This window comes from Cervus elaphus, chromosome 23, assembly GCF_910594005.1.
Source record: "Cervus elaphus chromosome 23, mCerEla1.1, whole genome shotgun sequence".
NCBI classification, from domain to species: domain Eukaryota; kingdom Metazoa; phylum Chordata; class Mammalia; order Artiodactyla; family Cervidae; genus Cervus; species Cervus elaphus.
In genome coordinates this window covers 65,655,426-65,675,203 of record NC_057837.1, presented here as the reverse complement: position 1 = coordinate 65,675,203, position 19,778 = coordinate 65,655,426, and the positions used below count along the sequence as shown (strand labels likewise).

The 19,778-nt window shown below is 42.2% G+C and overlaps 2 protein-coding genes and 1 non-coding gene across 7 annotated transcripts in view; 1 reads left to right on the top strand and 2 right to left on the bottom strand.

Annotated features, from left to right (window-relative positions):
* RPN2 (ribophorin II) overlaps nt 1-10,138 on the bottom strand; it is a 49,708-nt gene extending 39,570 nt beyond the window's left edge. The window contains exons 1-2 of one of the 5 annotated variants that reach the window (XM_043883372.1): nt 10,066-10,138; nt 5,942-6,135 (exon numbers count right to left, since the gene is read on the bottom strand). In XM_043883372.1, the coding sequence (XP_043739307.1) occupies nt 5,942-6,135; nt 10,066-10,084 (213 nt within the window). In that variant the 5' untranslated portion in view covers nt 10,085-10,138. Of the gene's footprint in view, nt 1-5,941; nt 6,136-9,789 lie in introns of all 5 variants that reach the window. The other 4 variants (XM_043883374.1, XM_043883375.1, XM_043883373.1 and 1 more) reach the window with 4 other exon arrangements.
* On the bottom strand, nt 7,025-7,146 carry LOC122682328. The gene has a single exon (XR_006337343.1). It is a non-coding gene; the product is annotated as a small nucleolar RNA SNORA26 (small nucleolar RNA).
* MROH8 (maestro heat like repeat family member 8) overlaps nt 9,650-19,778 on the top strand; it is a 55,457-nt gene continuing 45,328 nt past the window's right edge. The window contains exons 1-3 of the mRNA XM_043883371.1: nt 9,650-9,936; nt 14,265-14,386; nt 16,671-16,816. Coding sequence (XP_043739306.1) covers nt 9,650-9,936; nt 14,265-14,386; nt 16,671-16,816 — 555 coding nt within the window. The remainder of the gene's footprint in view (nt 9,937-14,264; nt 14,387-16,670; nt 16,817-19,778) is intronic.

Sequence of the window (19,778 nt, the reverse complement as noted above, 5' to 3'; positions counted from 1 at the left end):
CCAATACTTTGGCCACCTGATGGTGGTATTTCAACTGACTCATTTGAAAAGACCCTGATGCTGGGAAAGATTAAAGGCAGGAGGAGAAGGGGATGACAGAGAATGAGACGGTTGGATGGCATCACTGACTCAATGGACATGAGTTTTAGCAAGCTCTGGGAGTTGGTGATGGGCAGGGAAGCCTAGTGTGCTGTAGTCCATGGAGCCGCAGAGTCGGACATGACTAAGTGACTGAACTGAATCACACAATTACGCCCGAATCACAGTGCACTGCAGTTGTCTGGATAGCTTTAGCCTATCAGCCCAGGCCAACAGCCATTCGGACTCATGACATCAGCAGGGAACACCCACAGGGGCATGAGTTCAATCTAAATCCACATGTAGCTCCAAATCATGAGACAGATTAAAAGGTGGCGTTCTGGGCTTCCCTGGTGGTCTAGTGGTTAGGAATCTGCCTGTCAACGCAGGGGACTTGGGTTCAATCCCTGGCCTGGGAAGGATCCTACATGCCACAGGGCAACTGGGCCTGTGTACCACAACCACTGAACCTGCACTCTAGAGCCCGTGAACTACAACTACGGAAGCCCACTTGCCTACAGCCTGTGCTCCACAACAAGAGAAGCCACTCAATGAGAAGCCTGCACACGGCAGCTAGAGCAAGCTCGCGTGCAGCAACAAAGACCCAGTGCAGCCAAAAGATATAGAAATCAATCTTTTTCTATAAAAAGGTATCATTCAAGTTAGAGTGAGACCACCCCACTTCTCCATGAGGCCCCTGGACTGAATCCTATGGTCCCACAGATGTTTGAAATCCATCGGTAGAAACCATTCATCTGCATTCAAATCCGCCAAAATTTAAAATTAAACTAATAATCACATTTTCTCCTATACCTGATGATACAAAACCTCTGCTGGTCAAGACTGCTCCACCCTATGCCTCCAAACTGTTCTCTCTCTTCCCAGGCCCTTTACAGACACCATGGGCTGTCCATACAGTATCTACAGCAGCACCGTCTGAATTGACATGAATAAATTATAAATAAAAGCAAAAGTTTTAAAATATCAATTATAACAATAGTTAACAATCAAAGGGCCTTTCATGGGCCTGTTACCTATTAGGCATAACGTGATTTCACATTATCTCTTCAATGATCCCAGGAGAAAGGCATCAGAACTCCCATTTTACCGAGATGGAGCCAAGATCAAAAGCTTGGGCTAATGACTCTGCTGCTTGTGCACTTTCTTTTGAGCAAAACTAATTTTATCAGGCGGTACCTTGACCTACAAGGTTTACAACAACATGAGGAAAGTTGGTTTCAACAGTCACACACAGAAATACTGGGCAGGAACAAGTAATAGCTGTCAGGAAGATATCTGAATTTCTGAATAGGTGCAGCTCTCATACAGCAGGGATTAGCAAATTTTCTATAAAGGGCTAGAGAATAAACAGGCTTTGGGGGCCAGATAACTCCCTTTAGTAATTACTCAACTTTACTGTTAAAGTGCAAAAGTAGCCGTAAGCAATATATAAATGATGGGTCTAGTTGTGTTCCAGTAAACTTATTTACAGAAATAGACTTCAAGCTGGATTTGACCCTGGGGGCCATTATTCAGATGATGGTTGGCAGACACAGGGCAATTTTCTTAACCTTTCTGAACTTGTGTTTTCTCCTCTATTACAGGAAAATATTTCTGACCATATAGAAGAACTGTGGAAAATTCTTAAAGAGATGGGAACACCAGACCACCTGACTTGCCTCTTGAGAACTCTGTATGCAGGTCAGGAAGAAACAGTTAGAACTGAACATGGAACAACAGACTGGTTCCAAATAGGGAAAGGAGTACGTCAAGGCTGTATAGTGTCATTCTGCTTGTTTAATTTATATGCAGAGTACATCATGAGAAGTGATGGGCTGGATGAAGCACAAGCTGGAATCAATATTGCAGGGAGAAATATCAGTAACCTCAGTTATGCAGATGACACCACTTATGGCAGAAAGTGAAGAAGAACTAAAGAGCCTCTTGAAGAAAGTACAACAGGAGAGTGAAGCTGGCTTAAAACTCAACATTCAGAAAACTAAGATCATGACATCTGGTCCCATCACTTCATGGCAAACAGATGGGGAAACTGTGGAAAGTGACAGATTTTACTTTTTGGGGGGCTCCAAAATCACTGCAGATGGTGATTGCAGCCGTGAAATTAAAAGACGCTTCCTCCTTGGAAGAAAAGTATGACCAACCTAGATAGCATATTAAAAAGCAGAGATATTACTTTGCCAACAAAGGTCCATCTAGTCAAAGTTATGGTTTTTCCAGTAGCCATGTATGGATGTGAGAGCTGGACTATAAAGAAAGCTGAGCACTGAAGGAAGAATTGATGCTTTTGAACTGTGGTGCTGGAGAAGACTCTTGAGAGTCCCTTGGGCTGCAAGGAGATCCGACCAGTCCATCCTAAAGGAAATCAGTCCTGAATATTCATTGGAAGGACTGATGCTAAAGCTGAAACTCCAATACTTTGGGCCACCTGATGGGAAGAACTGACTCATCTGAAAAGACCCTGATGCTGGGAAAGATTGAAGGTGGGAGGAGAAGGGGATGACAGAGGATGAGATGGTAGGATGGTATCACCGACTCGATGGACATGAGTTTGAATAAACTCCAGGAGTTGGTGATGGACAGGGAAGCCTGGCGTGCTGCAGTCCATGGGGTCACAAGCAATCAGACACCACTAAGCGACTGAACTGAACTGAGAATTAAAAACACTCAAGATAACATGTCCAGTGTGTCTGGATATATGAGATATTCAATAGATAATAGCAATTGCTAATTCTAGTCCCAGCCAGGAAACACAAACTGAGGACATCAGAAATTCTCAAAGACTCCCAGTTCACAAAAACACACACATACAGAAACATTTTGGCACACTGGCAAAAATGGAACATTTTGAGCATCAAAAAAAAAAAAACCAATTGCAATGGACTGCAAGACATCAACTGGGACTACCTGTTCTGACCAAGACGGGATTAAAATATTAAACTGCCATATAAAACTATAAAACTGAACAAAATGAGATGTTGAGACACCAGACAGCACAAGGCTGCGATCCTTGAAAAAAAGTAAAAAGTATGACAGTAGGACAAATGATGCGAGTTTGAAGAGAAATATTTTGTTATAAGGTCCTTTCCTTATTTGTGATGTGGCAAAATAATTAAAAATATACTGTGATAAGTTAAGATGCATATTACAGGGACTTCCCTGGTGGTCCAGTGGTTGAGAATCCACCTGCCAATGCAGGGGACATGGGTTCAAACCCTGGTCCAGAAGATTCCATATGCCACAGGACAACTAAGCCCGGGCCACAAATACTAAGCCTAGAGCCTATGAGCTCTAGAGCCCATGAGCTGCAGCTACTGAAACCTGTGTACCCTAGAGCCTGTGCTCACCAGCAAGAGAAGCCTCCCCAGTGAGAAGCCTGTCCACCACAGCCAGAGTAGCCCGCACACGCCACAACTAGAGAAAGCCCACACGTAGCAACCAAGACCCAGTACAGCCAATTAAATAAGTGTTTTTTTTTTTAAAGATGTATATTACAATCTCTAGATCAACTGCTAAAAAACTAAAGCAAAAAGTCAATAGAAGAGATAAACTATTTTTTTAAAAAAAGATTCGAACTAAAAGGAAAGGAAGAGGAAAGAATGGATAGACAAACAGAAAATAACAAAATGGTAGGCTTAAATCCAACAGTGCAGTTACAAAAAATATAAATGAACTAAATCCCCAACTAAGAGACTGAGATTGTCAGAACAGATTAAAAAACAAATCCTAGCTATATACTGTATACAAGAGAGAGACTAGCGTGACAACACCTGAATCTACGGATTCAACTTTATCATAACTAAAAATGAAACAATCAGGTATTATGCATCCACTAAAAGGAAGTACACAGCACTGCCTACGAACTGACCCTGAATATAAATAAGCCTCAAAAACTATCGGTTTATAAGAATCCAAGAGGTAAGAAAATATGTTCAAAAACAGCATGAGGATATAATCAAAGGCAGACTATAGAAAATTCTCCAGGACAAGTGACCTGGCTTGTTCCGTAAGTAAAAGATGGAGTCGGAGGGAGACTGTTAAAAGATGAAAAGGATCTGAGAGTCAGGGAGAAGGCTAAGACAGGCCTTAGCAAAGGGACTGAGCAGCTAACTGGACACGTTACCACTCCCTAAAATGCACTGTCCTCTGAAGATTACATTGCCCTAAACTGTTGAACCCAGGCACGGCCATGGGACTTGCTTTAGGCAAAGAAATGAGAAAGAAAAAAGAAGTGGCAAATATCTCTTCTGAAGAGAAGCTGTAGAAGTAACAACATCTCTACAATACTCCAGAAACAGACTACTTCATTAGGCTAAATCTTAGCCTGAAGAATATGGAACAAAGCCCCAGCTAACCGTTGATGGCCATATTACAGTACAAGTGAAAAATAAACTTTAGTCATAAACCATTTAAATATGGGGCCACTTCCATGCTAGTATAAGAAAGGCAGAATTCTAAAGATGTCATTGTCAGATTTCCATCCATTGATTATGTATTTAAACACCAACCTAAGAATTGCTATGAAGGAATTTTTTAGGTGTAATTAAAGCCCCAAATCAGCAGACTTTAAAATTTAGAGAAATTCTCCAGGTAGGCCTGACCTAAAAGGTAAGCCCTTTAATTGCAGAGAGAGTTCTCCAACTGGTAGCAGAAGAGGAGGTCAGAGAGATTTGAAGAGTTAAGAAGGACTCAACATGCCATGAATGATCTAAGTGGGGACAGGGCAAGATGAGAAAAGAGGCAGTGGCTGTGAGGAGTGGACAGCAGCCCTTAGCTTGCCAGTGATAAAATGGGGACCTCAGATCCACGACCACAAGGAACTGGATTCTGCCAACAACCTGAGGAGCGTCCAGGTTAAGAGCCAAGCCTGGCCAACACCTTCAAAGGGACCTATAAGACACTAAGCAGAGAGCCCCGCTAAGCCTGCCTGGACTTCTGACCTACAGAACTATCCATTAATAAATGAGCGTTGTTTTAAATCCCTAAGTTCATAGTAATTTGTTACATAACTATAGGAAACTGACACACAAGGCTTATGTGAGAAACCTGGCCCTAATTCCCTACCCTAAGCTGTCCATGTTGCTGTAATGAACAAAACGTAAATTCACAATTTAAGACTTTCCCTAAATCCAGGAAAGGTTTCAGTCATGATGCATTTTTCCTCATCAAAGATTCAAAAAATATATCAGAATTGCCTGATGCTGTAACTGTCAGTATTTAATAAAAGTGAATGCTCCCCCATCTTGAACTCCTTTAATATTTATTAGCCACACACACGGGGCACTTAACAAGTACAGGCTCACTGTAAGTGAAGTGAAATGAAATGGAAGTTACTCAGTTGTATCCGACTCTTTGCCACCCCATGGACTGTTGCCCGTGAGACTCCTCTGCCCATGGGATTCTCCAGGCAAGAACACTGGAGTGGGTTGCCATTCCTTTCTCCAGGGGATCTTCCCCACCCAAAGATCAAACTGCAATCTCCAGTATGCTGGCAAATTCTTTACCGTCTAAGCTACTGGGAAAGCCCAGCCTCACCGTAAAAGTTTCAATAAAAGCTACAAAGTTCCTAAAGGATTTATGACTTGGTCTTCTTCTTTTTTTTTTTTTTTTATTTTTTTTATTTTTTTTTTTTTTTTGACTTGGTCTTCTTTATACTTTACTAAAACACAAGGCATGGTCCTAACATACATTAGTCATTCATTAAAAAAAAAGTATCTGTCAGGTTGATATAAATATTTATGATATTGGCTTAGCCTTGGGTATTCTCAAATAAGCAGGAGTAAGGTTTGAAGTACACAAAAGGAAGTCATGAAGGAATGAGGCCCCAAGGCAAAAGTGGTCTTACCTTTACATCCGGCACCTGGGCACCAAGGCTGCTGAGTCCCACGATGGAGTAGAAAGCAGACTCCAAACTTGTGAAAGGCCGGTCCAGCGAGGCTCTCAGTCTTTCCACGTCATGCTTGGTGAGGTAATGAGTGGGTGTCAAAGCCTGGGCGCTGGCTATGATTGTCAGGGCCAACAGGAAGACAGTGCTTGAACCTTGGGGGGAAGTGATTGTTAAATAAATACACTCCACATTATTCAAAGTTCTATACACAGTTCCAATGATGAGGAGCACCAAGGTCTGGGAACCAAATCATGTGAGGAAGGGTGAGGGAACTGGGAGGCTCCACCCTGGGGAACTGGTGGGCACAGTCTTCAACCATCTGAATGACAATCCTCCCAGCAGCCTCTGGGCATCTAAAGCGAGGGGCTCATCACGCCATTCCCATCTCAGGTATGTTTGTAGCTCCAATGCCTCCTAGGACAAATCCAAACCCGAGTCCTCACGTGGCCTTGCCTGTTTCCCAGTGGGATCTCTTCCCCCGCTCTTTCATCTGTGGCTATCTGCCTTCCTCTCTGTTCCTCTAACGAGTCGTGTTCTTTCCTACCCAAGTTTTTGGCATGTCTTCTCCTGCTTAATGTCAATTTTCAGATTTTAGGTCAAGAATCTCTTCCTTAAGAAGCCCCCCAGCAGCCCTTCTCTGGATGGGGTCTCAGCTCTATGGTGAAACACAAGGTGTCTGGGGCCAGGTTTAAATCTCAGCTCTGTCACTTCTTAGCCAGGTGGCCATGGCAGTTACAATGTAACCAGTCTGTGCCTTAGTTTCCTCAAGCGGGATAATACCAGTGTCAACCTCGGGGTTGTTAGAATTACATGTATTATGTCAGAAAATCTTAATTAGTGGCATGTATATAAATAAGGGTTACATAAATGTTAGCTACTCCTTCTTTTACATTATCGTTGTTTCTATATCCATTCAAAGCAATGTGCAATTCTATGCAGTATTTTTTTTTTTTCCAAACCAAAGGTCAAGTTTAAATTTAATGACTTTGGTATTAACTATACACATACTAGTAAGTGCTAAGACTTAAAATCTTCCGGTTCAGTTGTGACTCCAGACAGGATCCAGAGAGGAGTTCTAAAATCTCTTCTCTGGGTTTTATGGAGACTTTCTTTACCCTCCTGTGTTAGCCTCTTAAGGCACTGTGTCAGCCTTAAAAGGGCACTGGAAAGGGCGATATACAATATTTTTTAAAATTAAATTTAGTAATGTCTGATTCCTCTGCTAAACTATAAGCTCTACTTAAAGCTACTTAAAGCTAAACTATAAACTATAAGGACAGAGACTGTTGATTTTATTCATCCCAGTATTTCCAAGCCTTGCATGTGGTAGTACTAAATTAATATCTGCTGAATAAATGGGGAAAAAAAAAAAATCAGTCCTTATCTATTATGCCCCAGGGGACAGAGGGAAATGCGGGAGTCAAACATTTCTACTTTTAATTGGAATAAAATTCTTTCAAATGGGCAGCTTCATGAACAGTCTACCTTCCAAGTAACAGTAATCACAAGGTTAACATTTATAATTAATGCTCCTTTGCCTATATCGTCTACGTCAGTTTGAACTAGAACCCCTTAAGAAAGGTATTTTACAAATAAGACAACCAGAACAGCCTAGACACAGCCAATCTTGGACTCAAACCCAGGTCCATCTAAAGAGTTCTCACTCCACTATTTTTGGGAGAATGTTGATGAAGGGATGCCTACATTAGGGATATGAGTGTGCTACTTAAGCCCTTGTGTGTATTAAATAACCTAAAGAATGTGAAAGCTCTTTAAAAAAACTAGAAGGAGATCTGGAATGTAAATCATCATTCATCAAATGTTTCTGAATAACTACTATGTACCAAAAACTATTTTTGGTGTTAATGCAACATGAAATGGAACAAAAACCCCTAATCTCATGGAACTTACACTCTAGTGGGAAAAGACATGACACAAAATAACTAAGAAACATTATTCATCATCTTAGAAGGTGAAAAGTGCTACAGAGAAAAATACAGAATGTAAGGGATATCTGGGAAGAGCTACAACTTTAAACATGGCAGCCTCGGAAGGCCTAACTAAGAAATAGAGATATTATGTATAAACCTGAGGGAAAAGAAGGAGCAAGTCATAAAGATATCCGGAGGGAAACTATCCCAAGAAGAAAAGCAAGTACAAAGACCCTGAATCTGGAATGCAGACGGGGCTTTCTGCACCAGCAAGGAGGACAACATGGCTGGAGAGGATTAAGCAAGGGGTGAGAAGTAGGACAAGGTGACAGACACAGCAGAGGTCAAACCCGGACGACCCTATGGGCACTTCGGCTTTTATTAAGTGAGAAAATTTTGAGAAGAGGAGTGATCTGACTTATATTTTAACAGGAACTTTGTGTTGAGAAGAAACAATACTGTGCTGAGATTATAGAGGAGCAAGGATAGAAAAACAGACACCAGTCAGGAAACCACAGTCATACCTCAAGAAAAAAGATGGTGGTGGTCTAAACCAGGGGACCAACTGGTTGGTCCAACTTGGGACCAACTGGCTAGAACTCCATTAGAATTGCTGATGCGTGTAAAGATGTAAAAGAGGGATCCAGATACTAATGCTGAATCCCCAGTGCCTTGAATACATGCATGTACTCAGTACATTAAGATCTAGTAACTATGACCAGCATTTTCCCAGCCAGACTGTAAGTTCCTCCAACATAGCATTTGTGCCAGTATCCTGATCTTCCCACCTCATATCAACGATATTAACCAGACAACTTTGGGGACTGTAATCTGAGCACATAACATGAGCTGGGTATGCCCACACTATGCTAAAGTACTCTGTGTGCATTTAGTCATTAAATCCTCACAATACCCAAGTCTGTGCACTTTACAGACCAAGATACTGAGTCACAGAAATAGTTATCTGCCCTAAGACAGGTTAACTAGTTGAGAATCCAACTGCAGGAACTCTATTATCCTCAACCTGTCAATTAACGGAGCAGTGAGCCCACAGATTTATTCACTGTTACCTTGGGCAAGTTATCTGGGCAAGAATCTCTTCCCTGAGATTCCCTCTGTTAAGTGGAAATAATAAAATTGTACACATTTCCCAAGTTGCTGTGACACCACACGAGGTTGCATCCTGCACAGTGTCCTCTCAATACCTGGCAATATAGTTCAGTTTAATGAATACTTACGGATTGCCGCGCACTGTTCTACACTATGAAGGGAGATGATCTCATTTAACTCCCATCGTAATTTACGAAACTAACCTATTTAACAGATGAGAAACTTGAGGGGCAGAGGAGTCAAGTTACTTGCACAGGGTCACTTTACGAAAACGTGGCAGACTGCAAGTCTGTACCCGGAGACATCCTAACTTCAGAACTCACGCTCGTAAGCTCTCAAGGAGGTGTGATTTTCTCACCCCTTTCACTGAAGAGGAAACTACGGTCCAAAGAAGGACGATTTAGCCAAAAGCTCACTCTTAGGCCACCTGGCCCGGAAGCCCGCGCGAGTCAAATGAATGGGTGAAGCCAGACCGCGGGTTCTCCGCGGCTGCGGTCCCCAACTGAGTCTCGGGGGGACCCGTAGCCCGCGGCGCATCCACCTCCAGCCTCTCCTCCACTCGCCCGCAGTCCCAACCGCTGGCCAGCCCCCCGTCAGACGCCGGACCCCCAAAGAGCCCGAGCTCATGCCCCTGCCCCGCAGGGGAAGAGGACCCCTCCTGGCTGGCCCTCGAATGGCGAGCACTAGCCTCCCGCGGGCGACAGCCCACTCGCCAAGACACGTGGGCCGCGGGACCCCGTTGTCGAGCCCTGCGCAACGCCTCACCCGGCAGCGCCATTCCTCCGAGCAGATCCCACCACGGCCCGAGCCGCAGGCGGACTTCCGCTCGGGAAGGTGGCTCCAAGAGGGTGCCAGAGGGGACGCCAGGAACTCGTGGCAGACCCCGTGTGCTGGGATGGGCTCCAGGCACAGGTCAGTCCCCGCGGTTCCGCTGGGCCGGGCGGCGCTCACCAGCCGCACGGTGCTGAGCGCGCACTGCGCCACGGCCCTCACGTACTGGGCCGCTTCCACCCCCCGCGCCCCGGCCCACTTGGAACCGACCTCCTCGCAACGGTCCCATTCCGGAAGCCACCGGCCGGCGGTTGGACTAGGCCTCGGGGTGGGCCCGAGACGGGGCCTCCTGTGATTGGCCGATCGCACTGTCACTCAGTCGTCTCTCTGCAACCCGGCCGATTTTAAAGGAATGGAAAGGGTCCGGTGGAAAAGGGCCAGCAACATTTGAGCCGTTTGCGGGTTTGTTTTCTTTTTATAAGAAAATTATGGCAGCTTTCCCTGAAGATTGTTTCGGTTGTTAGTAACTGACCCATAAGTGACTTTTTAAGTCATCTGCGTACGTTTGTGTGAGGAGAATATAAATCCCAATGGAAGTGAATTTATTAATTAGGTAACTCAGATTATTGAGCGTTTATGGGATAGCCAGACAGGGTACTAAGCACTCCGTGTACCTTGTTTCATTCACTCCTCATCCCCAGTCTGTGAGATATGTACTATTAATATTTCCATTTTATAGAGAAGGAAATTTTAAAATGTGAACCGGGACAGCCTGACTGTAATCTGCTTTTAACTGTTAGGAACACAAAGTATTCACAATGCGATATAACTTTTGCAATCATTAGTGTCCTGGATATTACCGTCTACTACTGTCCCAAACAAGGAAGAGTCAGTTCTTTCTCTGTTTGGTAGTGTGCTATTGTATGGTATACTAGGCATTAAATATCTGGATATTTTAACTTGAATTTAATTAAAATTAAAAATTCAGTTTGTCATTTATTAACCATATTTCAAACATTCAGTGGCCCCATGTGGCTGGTGCAGATGATACTGAACTGCACACAATTATAGAGCATATAGAACATTTCCCTTGTCACAGAATATTCTATTGGACAGGACTGATCTAGAATATATAAAGAACTCCTCCAACTCAATACTAAGACAACCAGTGGTGTGCTGAAGCCTCATACTGGCTTGTGAGACTCAACTGTTAAATTTCTCAGGAATTTTGATAAATAGCAAAGTCCTACTGGGATGTTGGCAATTTGATCTCTGGTGCCTTTTTTAAAATTGCCAAATTTGAAATAGTCAAATTGTCTACTCAAAGCTATGGTTTTTCCAGTAGTCATGTATGGATGTGAGAGTTGGATTCTCTCTCAAAGAAAGCTAAACGCTAAAAAAAAAAAAAAAAGAAAGCTAAACGCTGAAGAATTAATGTTTTTGAACTGTGGTGTTGGAGAAGACTCTTTAGAGTCCCCTGGACTGACTGCAAGGAGATCAAACCAGTCAATCCTAAAGGAAATCAGTCCTGAATATTCATTGAGAGGACTGATGCTGAAGCTGAAACTCCAATACTTTGGCCACCTGCTGCCAAGAATTGACTCATTGGAAAAGACCCTGATGCCGGGAAGGATTGAAGATAGGAGGAGAAGGGGACAGCAGAGGATGAGGTGGTTAGGTGGCGTCACTGACTCACTGGACATGAGTCTGAGCAAGCTCCAGGAGTTGGTGATGGACAGAGAAGCCTGGTGTGCTGCAGTCCATGGGGTTGCAAAGAGTAGGACACAACTGAGCGACTGAACAGAACTGAAAAGTCCTACTGTATGGCACAGGAAACTATTCAGTATCCTATAGTAAACCAATGAAAAAGAATAAGAAAAAGAATATATATGTATTTTCTGTATATATCTATATATTCTTTCACATTACTGTACACCAGAAACTAACACAACGTTGTAAATCAACCATGCATGCATGCATGCTAAGTCGCTTCAGTCATGTCCAACTCTTTGTGACCCCATCGACTGTAGCCCTCCAGGTTCTTCTGTCCATGGGATTCTCCAGGATAGAGTACTGGAGTGGGCTGCCATGCCCTCCTCCAGGGGATCTTCCTGACCCAGGGACGGAACCCGAGGTTCTTATGCCTCCTGCATTGTCAAGACGGGTTCTTTACCACTAGTGCCAACTGGGAAGCCCATAAATCAACTATACCTAAGTAAAAAATATGTAAGTGAAAGGAATTTTGCAAGTTGGTTGTTAAATACAGCTATTCTAAGAATTAATTATATATACTTAAAATGAAAGTATATTAAAAACAAAATTCATCATTTCCTAATTATTTTCCTTTATTTTATCATTGTGCTTTTGTGGTAGCTTATATCTACTGTATCTGAATGGTGGAAATATTATATCATGCTGTGCTTACTACACATCTCTTCCCAGTAACATTGGTAGCTTGATTTGGCTGCAAATGGAATATTTATACCATAGAGTCAGCAAATGCTACAAACCAGGGCTTGACTTATTGCTTTGTTATTGTGTAAATTTAATGTTGGAGATAATGTTAATCGAGATTAAACTTAAAAATATATCACATCTATAGATTTTACATTATAAATAGCACAGAAACTTGAAAATATTTGTGTTGTGTTTGAAAATTATTATCTAATTCAGAAAAGAAGTCACTTTTAAAGTTTCAGTCACATGTTTATTGTTGTTGCTTTTCAGTCCCTAAGTCATGTCCCACTCTTTTCGACCTCATGGACTGCAGCACGCCAGGCTCCCCTGTCCTCTATTATCTCCTGGAGTTTGCTTAAATTCATTTCCATTGAGTCAGTGATGCTATCTAACCATCTCACCCTCTTCTGCCTCCTCCTCCTTCTGCCTTCAGTCTTTCCCAGCATCAGGGTCTTTTCCAGTGAGTTAGTTCTTCACATCAGGTGGCCAAAATACAGGAGCTTCAGCTTCAGCATCGGTCCTCCCAATGAATATTCAAGACATTTTAGTAGAAGGATAATGATGATAAAAATATCATTAATAAGTGAATGATAGATGGTACTGTGTGATAAGAAGAAAAAAAAAGTAGGAAAGGGTAAAGGGGGTTGAGAGAGGGGTAGTGTTCTGCCTCAGTCTCTTTTCTCAATGGAGTAGTATCTCTTACCTATCCATTCACTTCTCATGAGGCTGACAATATGTTAGGTACTGAGGATGAAACCACAGAAATATGTTTCAGGGGCTCCAAAGAGCCCCAGTTCTTTATGTCTCAACACAGAAAGAATTGACTGAGAGGCAATGTTATAGATAAGTGATTTATTAGGATGCTTGTGAGGTTTACAAGCAGATAGGCAGGAGGGTGCAGGGCTCAGAACTTACTGGCCTACAGTTTTATACTCAAAGGAAATGTAGGGAGGGGGAGAAAACCACCTTCTCCCTCATTCTTTAGTGGATGTCAAGCTTCCATCATCAGCTCCTCCATCTCCTCCTCTGTATCAGGTGGGGGAGTTTTCTCATCTCTACGTGTTCAAACTGGGACTGTCATGGTACAGTGAAAATGAGCAAAAAGATGGTTATGAACACCATAAATGGTAAATCATCTCAGGTTTCAGTATAATGTCACCTTATCCCTTTTTTAGTGTGTGCAGAGGAGCATGAAATAGGAATCATTAGCTTACTGACCTCATTGAACAGGATGTGGGTCTCATTCCACTATTGTTTTATTGTGCTTGGGTATACCTCATGCTTCTATTGCACAGGTTTCTGGGGGTGGGGTTTTTTTTGTTTTTTTTTTGGCTGTGCTGCATCTTCGCCGCAGGGTGTGAACTTTCTTTAGTTGCTATGCATGGGGTCTCTTCTAGCTGCAGTAAGTGGGCTTCTCGTGCTGTGTTGCAAGGGCTTCTCTAGTTGCAACACATGTGCTTAGTTGCCCCGCAACATGTAGGAACTTAGTTCCCAGACCAGGGATGGAACCTGCATCCGCTGCATTGGAAGGTGGATTCTTAACCATTGGACCACTAGGAAAGTTCCCTGCTGCACAGTTTTGTTGCTCAGCTTTGTTCTTGGTTTTGTGGTAAGTAAACCTGCTTTCTTGAGTGACTGTTAACTTAGGGGTCTCCCATACTTTTTCCATTACTTATGATTCCTTAGTGGGATTACCTATTTAATCACCTACTCTGTCCCTTTACTCTGTCCATATCAAATATGCAACTGTGACCACGTCGACAAGATTTCTTCCCTTGTGGAGTTTATAGTCTGATGGGAGATGGTTAATAAACACACATGAACTTGATAATTGTAGGTAATAATTAAATACTATGCAAGAAAAGAACAAATAAATATAAGACTGGGTACTTAATCTGGATTGGTGATCAATAAATGTCTCTCTGAGAAGGGGACATTTAAACTTTCACTTGAGTGATGAGACAGAAGCAGTCCTGAAAAACTAATTTTTCCAATCCCCTCTTCATTCCTAGGATCTGTAGTCAAGAAGAAGTAGTGATGCCTTGTGCTTCTGACAGTGATTCAGGAAGTGTGGATTTGCAGCTGGGCAACTTAGAGGATATTAAAAAGCAACCAAGTAGCCTTGAACTTACAGGTGAAATGCGGGAAAGATAAAGGAGTGGGGCTGGGAACAGGGACTCTTGTCAAGTTTCAGGGTGACCGGCTGTCGACTAGATTTTGACAACGAGTTTGGTCCCTGACTTTAAGACATTGGAATATGATTGGAAAAATGAGATGATATGTTATTCTAAGTATATAGAAATCTAAACTTGGTCCTGAAACAGATCATCCTAAAGGCTTGCACAGAGTCTAAGTGCTAGAAGGATTCTGAGAAGGGAGAGTTAGATGTGGATGGTTGCTGGATTGGGTTACAGAGTAGCTATCTTTCATTTATTCTACAAACATTTATTGAGGACCAATTGCTGGGCATACAGCGATGAACAGGGCCAATGTGATCCCTGCCCTCATAGGATTTACATTGTAGTGCTGAAAATGACCCCCAAAAAGTAAACAGACAACAAACAAAGTAATTACAGGTTGTGGTAAGTACTATGAAAAAGTTGAACAGCTACAGTGTGTTTGAGGAACTACATTCATTCACTTGTACATTCATTCAACAAATATTTATTGAAGCCCTTTTGTCTCTCAACACTGATCTAGCTGTAGAACAGTGTACTTATAAACTTATAAACAAATGATTGGAGCTCAGTATAATGTGTGTGATTAAGGGTTGGGGAGGAAGTAATGAGCAGACAGAGGAAGGTTTATTAGCAGCTCAGAGGATACTTAGCCAAAATGGGCAAAGAGGGGATTCAGGAAAGGGATCCTGGAGTTGAGCTCTGATGGATGAGTAGGGTTTAGCTAGGCAAAGAGAGGAAGGGAAGGTGGGGAGAGGAAGAAGAAACAGGCAGGCAGAAGGAAAGCCTGTGCAAAGATCATAGGTGAACAGGAACATGGGCTTCCAGTGGACGACAGACATGTGGCAGTACAGTGGGAGAAATGTATAGAAGACAGTAGTCAGGAAACCACTAAGCGAACAAAAGTAGAGAAACCCTGAGCTGATGGGTGTGTTAGGGAGGAACTAGGAAGGTATTTGCCCAATAGGAATAAGGAATTTGATATCAGAAATGGAGGAAGCAAGGATATAAGACGACATGAATCTAGGAAGGCCCAAAGGGAAACACTGTGTTCCTCACTGGCAATAAAATTATTGTATTTCCTCAATTATAAGATACACATCTTCACATTGTAACATTTCTAATCATGATATATTTATTTTATAATCACTGTAATTGGTATCATAGTGTTCCTTTTTTTCCTGAAAAGTTTGGTTATTAAACAGAATTGGTGTATATTATAATCTTATTATAAATAAAAACAAAAACCACATGAAGAGGAAAATGATGCCAGCATAATCCTTGTCACTCGATAAAGAAGGTTGTTATCATCCCCATTTTGGAAATGTAGAAATAGGCCCAGAGAAACTAAGGTTGCATAAAGTCAGAAAGCTAGAAAGAGGCAGAACCGGGATGTGAGCCTAGGCAGACTCTGGAGCCTGTGCTTCTAAAGTATTGGGTTGGCCCAAGAGTTTGTTCAGATGTTTCCATAAGATGGTAGGAAAAACCCAAATGAACTTTTTGGCCAATCTACTATATCTCAGGTCAAGAAAGAGACACCTCAAGCACTTACTTCCTCAGCTACCTGCTCCATTTGGAAAGAGATCATCAGCACAAGTGGCCACTATATTTTAAGCTCTAGTCACTGCAGAGTCAAAGACTTTTGGATTTACATAAGAATATCTACCATTTAAGTGCTTACTGTGGGCCACATACTGGGATAAGTCGTCTGTATGTACTACCTCTCTCAGTCCCCAACAATAACCCTGTTTTATTGGTGAGGAATCTAAGCTTCTAAGAGACAGGCTAATTTAATAAATGTCATATAGCTAGTAAGTGGGAGAGCCAGGATTCAAACTGAGAAAAATCCATGCTCTTATAACCCGCCCACCTCAGCTCAGCCTTATAGGTGTTTTAGTTTAGGCGGCCCTTGGAGAACATTGGAGGCCGTTGGCGGAGGCCGTTGGAGAAGGAAATGGCAACCCACTCCAGTACTCTTGCCTGGAGAGGAGCCTGGTAGGCTAGAGTCCATGGGGTCACAGAGTCAGACACAGCTGAGCGACTTCACTCACTGGAGCACGTTGGGTTTGTAATTGAGAAAACTGAGACTCAGGAGGGGAAGGGACTTGTCCTGGGTTGCAGAGGAAATAGGAAAGGTGAGAATAGGACCTGTCTATCTTGATGTCCAGGGGTTCTCCCCACTAAACCGTATGACTTCACACAGTACAGAGGCATCATCCAATGTCTTTCTTTTGGTGTTAGACTCGGACATCACGGAAATCCCAGGACTCCCCAGGGAATCCCTCACAGACACCTCCAGACACCTGACCCACCAAGGCCCCCTTGGTGAAGTCGTTGCTGAGCAGCTGATCCAATCCATCCAGGAGTTTTTTAATGGTGAACTAAAGGTATGCTCAAGCGATCTTCCAAGTCATTCCAATTATTCATCTACCAAATATCTTAAAATTTTTTATATAAAGCATTTATACTATAGGCTATAAAATTGACTTATATGTATACTGTCAACTGAAAAAAAAAAAAAGCATAACCTGCAAATGAAGAGTTATACTTTTTCAGAGGTGTTACGAAGGACTAAAGGGCTTCCCTGGTGGCTCAGATGGTAAAGAGTCTGCCTGCAATGCGAGAGACCCGGGTTAGATCCCTGCATTGGGAAGATGCCCTAGAGAAGAGAATGGCAACACACTCTAGTATTCTTACCTGGAGAATTCCATGGACAAAGGAGCCTGGCAGGCTACAGTCCCTGGGCTCACAAAGAGTCAATAGAATTGAGTGACTAACACTAAGGACTGGAATGACAGTCTTTCAGATAGCTCTGAGGGACTGTTGGTAAGGGAGGAGTCAGGATAAAAAGGAGTTTTTGATGGGGAAAAAAAACTATGTAGTGAAAGCACCAAAAGATGGACTGCTAATCACAAAAGCAGACATTTCAAATTAATCATTTTAGTGTGTGTGAGAAGGTGCGGAGCAGCTGCAGTGGCTGATGGCTTGACTGGTGCAGCCACTGTTTGTTCACTGAAATGGCAGGTGGCATTCTTTATCCACAATACTTTTATGTGTATTTTTTGTATTTATAATAAATATATTTACATATTTTTCTGAATTATTTTTATGTTTATAATCATGTTTATAAAAATTTTAAATTTCCTATAAAAACAAAACTGTAATAAAAGAAACAGATTAATCTTCCCTAATCCCCCCAAGATTTAAATTATCTTAGTTTTCCTCCTAAGATAACTTCTGTTAACATTTTGGTGTATTTATTTTCAGACTTTCTTGTGCATACAAATGCATGTAATTATAGAAAAGCACACATCAGAGATAGCGGGGGAGAAAAGAAATTTCTTGGTCAGTAACTATAGATCTGTATTATCCTACTTAATAATGCAGTATTCATTATGTAAGTGAAACATTCGTTCATTCTGTGGGAGCATATAACAAAAGAATTTGTCTTGACCTGGGGGTAAAGGGAGGCATTCCTGAGGAAGTAACCTTTCAGTCCAAGTCTAAGGAATGAATAGGAGAAAGTAGGAGAAGTTAAAATTGGAGGTTTGATCTTTGAGTTGGGAGGATCCACTGGAGGACATGGCAACCCACTCCAGAATCCTTGCCTGGAGAATCCCATGGACAGAGGAGCCTGGCGGGCTACAGTCCATAGGGTTGCAGAGAGTCAGACACAACTGAAGTGACAGCACACACCTATGCATGTTCCAGAAATAGGAAATGAAAACATTTAACAACTTTGTGGCAGAAAGGGTCCGAGAATGCCTGAAACTCAGAGAAGCCCGGGACGTCTAAATCAGTGCCCAAGGTCTCTGTCATTTGTCAACAGACACTTGGGTTATTTCCATGTTCATGTGTGCTCGGTTGTGTCTGACTCCTTTCCACCGTGTGGACTGCAGCCCACCAGGTTCCTCTGTCCATGGAATTCTCCAGGCAAGAGTACTGGGTTGCCATTTCCTACTCTAAGGGAGCTTTTTGGCCCATGGATTGAACTCATGTCTCTTGCATCTCCTCCATAGGCAGGCAGACTCTTTACCACTGTGCCATCTATCTAACTGTGAATAAAGCTGTAGTGAATATGGGAGTACAGATACCTCTCTGAGATCCAGTTTTCATTTCCCTTGAATATATGTACACAGGTGTTTGGGGTTTGTGAAAATTCAACAAGTTTTATATTTTCTCTATGTATAATGCCAGTAAAAAAAATTTTTTTAAAGACTTAAAGCCAGAGTGTTGATCTTCACTTTTGACTTGGACTTTTCTTTATACTTCATGTCAGTAGGGCATTCTAAAGGATTTCTTTGTAATTAATAAAGGGCTTGGATTGCTTCAGTGAATTGGAAAAAAAAAAAAAAAGCCCATTCCCTGCCCTGACCTAAATCCACAGCCAGTCAGCCAGTCAGGGTAATAGATGAGTAAGAAAGCAACTTTATCACAGTATCACAAATACCACGTTAGCAGTATATAACATGTGGTTTATGGACACACTTAGAAGGGTACTTGACCCAACTTCAGGAGAGAATGCATGATCTAAGTCTTAAAGCATATATAGATTTCAGTCAGTAAACAAAAAGTGTAGACAATTGAGAAAGCAGAAAGGCCCAAAAGCAAGAAAGGGCAGCATGAAACTTAGCTGGGCTAAAACTCAGTGTGCTACCAGGCAAGGCAGAAGATGAAATGGCAGAGGTTAGCTGCGTTCACTTTGAGAAGGGCCTTGACTTTAATGGGTGCTGTTGAAAAGAGTTTCAGTAGAGAGTGAGTTACCTGATCAAATTTTCATTTTATGACACGAAACTGGTAATAGCTGGGTGAATAGACTAGAAGGGGACAAAACTGGAGCAGAGTAACCCAATGTAGGCTTGTTCTACTAATCCAGGTGATAGGAAATCAGGCCATTGCTATATATTGCTACTATTGCTACTTGCTATCCAGAGGGCTTATACCAATTTGTACTATCTACATGTCGGGGAAAAAAGACTGGAAGAAATTTTCTCATGATATGTAGAATTATTGGTGTCTTTTGCTTTCTTCGTAATACCTTATTTTTTCAAAGTTTGTATGATAGACATTGCTTTTATAATCAGAAAAGGAAATAATACGAAAGATTTTATTCATCAAATCAGAACTTGTATTTTAATAGGAAACAAAGAATCAAAATAATGAATTTTTAATGACATCAGGAGAACTGGAAGTAACAGCATCAGAGGTCACCTTTAAGAAATTTAATCAGATAGCAGTAAACAGGGAGGGCTTCCCTGGTGGCTCAGACAGTGAAGAATCTGTCTGCAATGTGGGAGACCTGGGTTCGATTCCTGGGTTGGGAAGATCCCCTGGAGGAGGGCATGGCAA